The following is a 10,242-nucleotide window of genomic DNA, read 5'->3' on the forward strand; positions in this document are numbered from 1 at the left end:
CCCCCCTTAAAATTTTGCATATGCGACCCCAAGATTAATGTTAAGGGATTCTTCCCATAGAACGATGGCAAATGGCATATAATTACATTTTTAAAACTTCAATTTTATACAGGAAAAAGTTAACAGTACAAATAATCTAAAATTGCACTCGTAGAGCTTCGTCCCATTTTTTACTTGAACTTGAACTGCATTGTTTCTCTGCTTACGTTCGACGTGTTCGACTAGAGCTCAATCGGTGGCGCCCGGTTGATTGTCAGATAGTGACGTCACTGATACTAAAGCATTTTAGGTGACGTCATTATTTTAATCCGTGAACTACGGTCGCTCATCGAGCACACCCTCTGGTTGCGTTCGACGAACCTAATCAGTGTCAATCAACCAATCAACAGCTTAAAATGGTAATCGGGGCGGTAACCGATAGATGATAAAACGCTGCTGTTAGTAACCGGTAACTCATCGGTTGATCGGTGAGATTTGTCGAACGCATCCTCTGTTTCAGTTTCTCTGTCAAGTACTACAACTTTCACTTCAAAAAATTAAAGCGCGGTTTCAAGAAAAGCACAACAGGGAAAATTAATATGTGTTTCCTGTATTTTTCGTTGTGTTTTAGTGTTGTTTATTTTGTTTTTTCAAAAGAAATATAAAGAAATGGAGCCCTCCGAAATAGAATTCTTAGCAGAAAAAGAGCTGATTACTGTGATACCCAATTTTTCCCATGGTAAACTTTATTTAATTTGCGGAGATTGTGGTCCGTTTGTTCCTAGTATTCCTGTACAAGTTCCACTTTGGCTTGCTATCAATTTGCGCCAGAGACAGAAGTGCCGAATTTTACCTCCAGATTGGATGAGCCTTGAAAAATTAGAGGAAATTAAACAAGAAGAAACTGATTCCAGCATATTTTCACCAATGCCCAGTGAACATTATAAAGAAATCGCTCAGTTGTTATTTGATGTGGCGATATCTGATATCCCAAATGCTGATGAAATTCAAACTCTGATCAAAGATATTTGGGACATAAGAATGGCAAAATTACGAACTTCAGTTGATGCATTCGTTGCCAGTGAAGCGTCACATGCTCAACTTGACAATTTGACAGTGTTCGAAATTAATTTTGTGAGGCCTCTACTGACAGCTGCTCTATATCAACTTCAAAAATTTAAACGGGTAAATATTTTTTTTTCTGTTGAATTGTTTAGTTTTCTTATGTAGTGAAAAAAAATATTGTGTGGTTACATTAATATAATGTTCCTCAGTGTAATTATTAAAGTATAAAAAAAAGGATAGTGCATGTAAATCAGGGGTCTGTCCAGGATAAATAATTTTGTGAAAAATGAAATAATTTTGCAAAAAAAAAATGTTAGAACAAAATTTTAGAATTTAAAGATGGCACAAACTGAATCATTCAAACTTAAAGTTCAGTGTTTTCTTCTTCTATGTTGAGAATATCATTCTGGGGTGTTTTTCTAGTATTTAGCGGGGGAGAGGGGGGACAGCATCACTCTCTCAAGTATCTATTTATCTACCATTCTACATTATGTTAAATTATGCTAGAAATATTTCTGTACAGTATTTAAAATAATTGTAACAAAAAATAAATAAAATTCAGACAAGGGTTCAGCATTTAACTTTTTGACACAAGACACTCTAAAAAGCACAGAATTTCGTTTAAAACTTATAATTTCCATGATTTTAACAAAAATATAAAATGATTTTATTTTTTACCTCTTAACAAAGTGTACTAAACATCAAAAATTAAAAAAATCGTATTTCTATAGCGGATGCCAAGAGATCACAATTCTCAACGTGAAGTCATCAAAAGTATAAAAACGGCTTGTAAAAGAAATATTTTTGATAAAATTATTTTAAAATTGCATTTTAGAGTCCTGTGATAAACATATCATTAATATCTGCATACGCAGTTGAAGCAAAAAAATTAAATAAATAAACCATGGATTCAGCATTTTAATTTTTGACTCATAAAAGAAAATAGAATTTTGCTTTAAAAACTTGAAATGAGAGTTGTAACAAACATAAAAGAGACTTTTCATTTATTTGTATCCTAATAAAGCGAAGTTAGCTTGAAATCTAAAGAAAAGAAAACAGTAAGTAAAAGAGATTATTTAAAGTTAATCATCCTTGTTTGCATCGAAAAATTAAACCCATTTAATTTTCTCCCAAAATAATAGGTTAAACGTAGCTCCACACTGTAAAAGCGCAAATATTGACAAGCTGGTAAAATGATGAGAATATTTTCTTAAGTTTAATGCCAGACCCTAATAAGTGGCAATAATTTTGAAGTTGGTAACCTATCTGAAGCAATCATATTTTTTCCCCACCCTTACTATCCCTTTGCAGTTCTAAGTTCATTTCGCTGATTGATATATATTATTATTATTATTGTTTTTTAAATCATGAGCAGGGAGAAAAGTGCTTACCAACGCCTTTTCAGAAAAGTTTACAACAACACCGCTACTAAAATAAGCTGTGATAAAACAAAGAAAATTATTTAAAACCTAACTTATTTTCAGCTGTTAATTTCTTTCCAAGAAACAAACAACTTAAGCATTATATTTATTTGGCAGGGAGAAATTATTTATCGCTTGAAAGATCGTGATTTTGTGAAAGGTCCGTTTTGGTTGATCAGATTTTTGTGAAGGGTCGGTTAACAGACCCAAATATCCTCTGGCCAGACTCCCTGTAAATTGTTTTACATAATACTTGTGTTTGATATTCCTGTTGTATATTCATAGTTGAACATCAATGCTGCCTACTGCAGCCTAGTGGTTTTGCTTACTGGCAGACCTATGAAGAGGCAAGATAGTTTGATTCCCTCTTATGCTCTTGATTTAATTTCCTTCGTCAAAAATTTACGTGAACTAATTGGAAATAGTTGATAAGTGGGTCATGAAGCACACAAATTATTCTAAATTACGTGACATGTGTCTTGTTTGTTTATCAAAAACAATTAATGTTGACATGTATAAAATTATGTATATTTAGGTATAATGAGCCTTGATTAAAAGAATGTAACCCTCCTCTCCCGTTTTCTCTTTAACATTCAGGTATTTTTATTAACTCGCTATCTTCCCCTGGTGTAATTGATTCTGGGGCTGCCTTAATGTTTAAAGATAAATGTTATGTTTCACTTAATTTAAAATAATCGTTCTAAAAATATAGTTACAGTGAAACCTGTGTAAATTGACCATTTGCGGTACACTACTTTAGTGGTCAACTTAAACAGGTAGTCAACTTACAAAGGTTGATTTATATGATAAAGCCTAAGTTCTTGCCTGAAAAAATTGGTCAACTTACAAGGGTGGTTGGTCAACTTCACAGGTTTTAGTGTATCTGGAAAAAAAAAATCTTCCTGAACATATTTTCAACTTATTAACAAATAAAGTGCAACAAAATTCAACAAATCAAATTTCTTAGTTTGTCAGTTCCCATGTTTTCACCATTTTTTTTAGGTAGCAAAAAACTGGCTTAATTGGTTTTGCAATCATAATTTTGTAAAAGGTTTGTTTTCATGTTGGGTTAACAAAGGTTAACCCTACAGGTTTCAAGTTTTTTTAACTTAAATTATTAATAACGTGTCTTGAAAAAGTACCTTTCGTTTTTCAAGTTAATGTACCCTAGCAGAGGCAAATCCAGGATTTTTTTCCCACTACCTATTTTTGTGAAAGTATTGCATCCAAATTCTATTTTTGTGAAAGTTTTTTTTTTTATCAGCATTGATTTTGTGATCTTTATAGGCACATTCTAATTTTTGTCTCAGAAAATTAGAGCAATTTGAATGTTAGTTTGAAAAGTGCAAATGTCATTAACTAATATTTCGAACTTCTTTTTTTTTTTTTGGGGGGGGGGAACCTAAGAGATAGGGAAAATATCATTGTATCTCAGTTCAAAAAGCTTTGTACTGTGTACAATTCAGGAAAACACCATACCCTAAAACTGATGCTAAAAGATTGCTTAAAAGCAATTTGGCGAAAAACAGTGAAATTTGAGTTTAATACTATGAAAAAGCTGTTACCTAAGCGATTGTTCATATAAATTATCTTAGCATTTTATTTTATGAGTAAACTATGTTTTAAACAGAAAAACATGTTTTCTATTTTAAAACACAGGTTTTTGTGAAACTTTCGTTTTTTTTAATATTGTTTCTAGAATGTGTCGATTTTCAAAGTTAGTTTTGTGAAGCTGCTGATTTTATAACTTGATTTTTGTGAAAGTACCGATTTTAAAATAAGATTTTTGTGAAAGTACCGAAAAGCGGTAGTAAAATCAATCTGTATTGGGCCCTGCCTAGAATTTAAGATATTTTAAATGAGTATCATGGGTGCAAGATTTCCGTCCTGGAGAAAATTTCCGAGACGGAGGTCGGGACGGAAACAAATTCGATGACTTTCCTTCAGTTTTTACTTAAAAAAGAAAAATTGAGTGTTTGAAAAATATGCTTTAATTACTGAACCATTCCATAACTACAAATTTACATCGACACTCTCTCGATTTTCAACCATGGGCTTGTTTTGTTTGCAACGTGCTTTTGGAAGGAGTGGCTTTTAGACTCGCTCCATTATTTCCAACTCACTGCATTGCAGACCGCGAAGTTGCTCATTATTCTCCCTGATTTATCTAATTAATCATCTCTATTTGAAAATTTAGCTTTTTCTCTTTCCATTTTCGATCATCCTTTTGTTTTTTGTTTCTTTTTTTCAAAAAATGTCTTAGAGTTGAATCTAAACCCCCGATTGAGAGGGATTGCTGACGGGTGAAATGTTTACGCCACAACATAGCGCGTCCACATACCAGGCAAAATGGGAACTATCAGGGACTTTAAAGATTTTAGTGAAAATGAGAATTTTGGAAAGACTCGGGGGGAAATTTTCGAGCTTGTTTTGAAACACCGATGGGCAACTGTTCCTGCATTTTTAACATGTTTCTGGTAAAATATTCTTGGACTTGAGGAATCACTAAATTCTAATGTTTTCCAATCTAACACTCGCTAGAATGGAAATATGAGGGTAGGGGGGGGGCAGAGAAAGAAAAGGAAACGAGAAAAATAACGGCAACACGAATTTGCGAAAAAACTCTGCTCTTGCAAAGAGAGTGAGTTTGCAAATTAGCCCACGATACTGAGGTCTTAAAAAAACGTTTGTATTTTTGGACAATCTAAAATGAGGGAGGGGGTGGCTACTCAAGGGATCCAGAATAAAATATCGAAAAACTCAATTGAAAGTCGTTTTTGAGGCTAGGAGTGGTTCGGGATTTTCCGACTGCAAACTCTTAAAAATTTAAAAGTCAAAAATGTTGAGGCTGTCTTTAATGGTGTGGGGAGGTTTTAAAAAAAAATCAGAAATTGGAGTCTTAAAAACACTAATTTAGGCAATTTTTGGTGAATTGCCGAGATGGTTTTGGTGTTCTAAACGGAAAATGTTTTGTAGCTGATGTATTAAAAACTGTTTGAGGCTATACTTAAGTTTCATAGGAGAAAGGGAATTTGGGACCCTCTCCCAAAAAGTGTTTGTAATTGAAGTCTTAAAACTTATAGGCTGTCTTTGGCTATGTCAAGGGGGAGGGGGCTCTGTTTATGCGAAATTCCGAAAGTGGAGTCAAAAGCGCAACTTTAGACCGTCTTGGGATTTAGGGTTCCCCTTCCTCGAAAAAAATTCGAAGCTGAAGTATTCAGAACTCAGCTTTAGGCTATCTTTGGGGACTAAGGAAGGAATTCGAAGGCCTTCTCTCAATAAGTTTTAGAACTTAATTTTTTTAAACTTCGGTGATGAATAGGGGAAATCGCAAATTTAAGTCAAATTTAGTGAACTTAGGGGAAGAAGTTTGGGGGGGGGGGTTTCTTCCCTGAAAATTTCTCCATGCTGAAGTATTAAACTGTTAATTTGGCTATTTTTGAGTGAGTTAAGAGTTAGGAAATTCGGGGGTCTTTCTTGGAACATTTTCGAAATTGAAGTATTAAAACTTCGGGTTGTCTTTGGTGATGTAGGGAGGGGAGTTGCTCTTTCAATAGAAAAATAAATCTTAAGCACAAACTTATACTGCTTTAATAAACACAAAGAGAGGGGGGGGGGGGTATTCCGCCGCCCAGCCCGAAATATTTCTGTTTCTGAAATTTTAGGAGCTCTGTTTTGGGATATCTTTAGATAACTTAAGGGGGAAGGGAGTTGGAAGCTTCTTTCAAAAAGTTTCCGAAATTAAAATATTAAAACTTTTAGGCGGTCATAAGTCATGTATATAGGTAAGAGGGGTACTGTTCCTAGAAGAAAAAAAAGCATTAGAAACTGAAGCCTCTTAAAACTCAAATTTAGGATATTTGTGGTAAATTCAGAAGAAGGGGTTCGGGAGTTCTCTTCCGAAAATTTTTCGAAGCTGAAATATTTAAAATGCCACTTTAGGCTATATTTGAGTGATTTAAGAGGGATGTAAGTCGGCGGCCCTCCCTGGGGGTGAGGATTCAGTTCCCCTATTGATTTTTTTAAAATTAATGAATATTGGAAAGTATACCTCGTTTAAAAAATGTATCTACTTCACTGAAGTGGTTTTTTTTATGGCTAATTTCACCACCTGCTATCTTACGAAATAATTTATTTCCAAATGAAGACTATGGGGGAATGGTGCCAGTTTATTATCATTAGTCGCCAATACCCTTCCCCACCTTTCCTTCTTTTCTGGTTAAATTGGCACTAACTTGGGTAGACTTTCCGATCAGAATTGATTTATGTTGCAAAAGTGAAAAATCTTATGTCCCAAGCGATTTTATTGCTGCAATAAAAATGTTTGCGATTGGCAAAACACTAACGGCGGCGAGCTCCGAACACTTTTAGCCCTATCCAACATCGTCTAAAATTGCATTTTTGGAACTTCAATTTCGAAATATTGCCGAAGGAGAGTTCCTGAACTCCATCCCTTCGATAATGCATTCAAAAAGCGTATAAACGTTATGAAAGATGGAGTACAATTTTGTTTTTAAAGCTTCAATTTCAAGGAGAGTCCAGAGCGTCCCCCCCCCCTCTCTAATATTTTTGAAGGTCGCCTAATATTGTGATTTTGAGGCAATCAGTTTGAAAAAAATGATGTTAGAGAGTCCCTGAACTTTATCGAAATGGCCTACTATTGCGTCTTTTGGACTTCAATTTGGAAAAAATTCTGGAGAAAAACCCCCAAGAGTCCCAGTTATTGGCGGCTTTTAGGTTTTTGGAATTACAATATCAAAACGCTTAAATATTACAATCTAAACTAAGTTTGTGTTGTTAGAAAAGTCAAAAGCTTAAAACTGAAATCAGATTCCAAAACTGGCATTGTTAAAATCTACAACATTTACACACATAAATTTTTCCTTAAGCACGCATGCTTGAGGCGGGGGGCTGAAAATATTTTCCGTCTTGAACACATCACCAAACTTGCACCCATGATGAGTATTAATGTGGTTTACATCATGGAAGTTTAGAAAAAAAATCATGATTTTTTTAAATAAAAAAATGGAATTTTTAAAAATTCACTAAATCAGATTTTTAAATTTATTTAGAGTAAAGCACCGTTTATACATTTCTCTCTTATTCGTTATTATCAATTATACGTTTTTTAAATTGATCCCTTCGAAGTCTAATACACATAAACCTATACCTATTATATGGTTTTTCATTTGTACGTTTTTTATACAGTCCCTTCAAAAACGTATAAACGGTGCTCCACTGTATTTTAATATATGCAATATTCTACTCAAATGGATAGAATCTACACAAATTAAATATTTAATGTGAACTTTTTATTAAAATTTACTTTTTATTATTTATTAAATCACAATTCATACAACATTTTTTAAGAAAATGAATTCTGAGGATCTAATTGTCTTCATAAAAAGGTTAGTTATGATCCTCTCTCCACTCCTAAATTGTTACAAAGGCCAGGATAAACAAAACCAAAAGATGAAAACTGTCTTTCCATTCCAGCAGATGAAGCTACGGCTGTGGTTGTTATTTGATGTAAAAACTAAATTTCTTGTTGTGTGATGCTCTCTACCTGTCATTGAATAAAATGAACCCTACGAGTCATAATCTGTCGTTGTATACATTTTTATCGATTACTGTCGATTTTGGAGATTGCTACAATGCTGACAAGGCTTGGACATATTTCTTTAATGAATTCCAAACCTTGATTATTTTCTTCCTCATAATTGAAATTTCATTTCGATTTAGGGCAGAGGAGCTTAATAAAACTCCTGCACAATGGCATGCATAAATTGCTTGTTGGTATCTTTCGTGGTATTTAGCTATTTGATTCTTATCCAATACTTTTTCTAAAAATGTTTCCTAAACTTTTCCATTGACACATGCATTCGGCAAGGGAACCGTCTTCTTTTTGAATTTTATCAATAGCATTAGCAATGGGTTTTAAAACTTCATAATGTTCTGCATTTCTTTTAATACTTAAGTCCATTACTAATCCTCTGATATCAGAGTTTAATATTAAGTCTAAACAAAAAAATTATTTAAATCAATGATTTTTTTTCTTTTTAATCAACTGATTTAAATCATGCCAACCTTGGTTTACATTGTATATGCTTACTTTATTCTTTCATTGAATTAGACTAGCTTTTTTTTTTGTTCTATAATTAAATGATGTATGTTTTACAGGCAGCTGCGGCTTCACAAGCAGACAGCCAGAGTCAATCAGCAAGTCTTCTATGACATGTCAATTTTAAATATGTGTCGGAAAAAATTACTAATTTGAAAACTGCCACTGAAAGTGTTAAAAGTACGTTTTTTATTGTTGCAATGTAACATAACTGCATCATCTTATTTCATTATATGTTGAAACATTTTATTCTACAATACAAATTTTACAAATGTATGCTTTTTGTTATGTTTTTAAAGATAGCATAAAGGTTCATTTTCTTTGTATAAATTCATATCTGCAGCATCATGTAAATATGAATTCAATTTTTGACTGGTATTCATTGAAACTTGTACTATAAATATTTATTGCTAAAACATAAGTATTTAAATTTTATTATATGTTACGTTTTTTCTTATGAAAGAGAAGATAAAAGTTCATAGTGTACATCCTCAGTCAGTTCATAATAGTAGGGGTACCCACCCCTTCTAAGAGCAAGAGCCCCCCCCCCCCCCAAATAAAAAATACCTGTCAAAATACCCCCCTAAAAATTTCAATGGTGCAGTCTGCGCTATGAACCCCCCTCCTAGGTGGTACCCCTGATAATAGTAATACCCATTATGCTAAATGGGGATTGACTCAAGCATCGTGGGGAGCTATTAGATTTTGTAGTTTAGATGATAAGAAGAAGACAACGTAATATAGTCGACCTCGCTTATAGCAAGCAAGAAGGAACTGTGGAAAACCTCACAAAAACTCATATACACTTGCTTTGTCAGTCTTTATTTCTGTGCAGTGTTACCAGGGCCATTGCTTGGTCAAAAAAGAAGGGGGGGGGGGATGTATGCGTTTGGCGGCCCATTAATTATTTCAAATGCATGTTCCAATATCCAGAGAGAGAGAGAAGATTTAGCCTCTGGGGTTTAGCAGGGGTAGTCATCTTATCAGACCTTAGTACTAACAATAAAAATTGAATTGTGAGGACAATATTCAGTCCAAGGGCGGATACAGAATTTCATTTTAAGGGTGGTCATGCTCAAGAATGTAGTCTTAGGTACTACAATTTTCTTGAACCTAGGTTTCTTTATGTGACAACAAAACCACAAAATCGGCCATTGGTTGGTTGAAAACTTAATTAATTTTAACTATTATAAACTAAATACTCTTTTTATTATTAATTAAACTTAATTAATAATAATTCAATACATTAAAATGACCTAGTTAAGTTGTATTATAACAAGTAAAGACCAGTATTCACACTAGCCAACACAATACAATAAAGGAATACTATGAAAATCTAATAAAAATTAAATGTTTTATGAACATGTTGCATTTAGATCCTAGTGATTAAACATTAGCTACTCGACACAAGGCACACATCCATCCCGTATGCAGAAAAATACTATAAACTTAAATAAATAATAGTAAAAAATGCGACGGAAATCTTCTTTAAAATTAAATATTTTATGAATATAATTCAGGGCTTGATGAATACTCACTGATTTTTTTCAGTTGTTGAAAAATCAGGCGAACGAAGACATCACAGTCTCAGAGTCTGATATAAGAACTCCGGATACGTTTCCATCGGTTTTGGGTTCATCAGTTTTTCTAACTTTT

General features: G+C 33.4%; 1 protein-coding gene across 1 annotated transcript; it reads left to right on the forward strand.

The window, feature by feature from the left end:
- Nucleotides 1-549: 549 nt before the first annotated feature.
- Nucleotides 550-8,827, forward strand: LOC129223258 (DNA replication complex GINS protein PSF2-like). The gene is made up of 2 exons (XM_054857827.1): nt 550-1,164; nt 8,646-8,827. The coding sequence occupies exons 1-2, from the start codon at nt 649-651 to the stop codon at nt 8,697-8,699; spliced, it is 570 nt and encodes a 189-aa protein (XP_054713802.1). The 5' UTR covers nt 550-648; the 3' UTR covers nt 8,700-8,827.
- The last annotated feature ends 1,415 nt before the right edge of the window (nt 8,828-10,242 follow it).

Source organism: Uloborus diversus, chromosome 1 (assembly GCF_026930045.1).
Source record: "Uloborus diversus isolate 005 chromosome 1, Udiv.v.3.1, whole genome shotgun sequence".
Lineage (NCBI taxonomy): Eukaryota > Metazoa > Arthropoda > Arachnida > Araneae > Uloboridae > Uloborus > Uloborus diversus.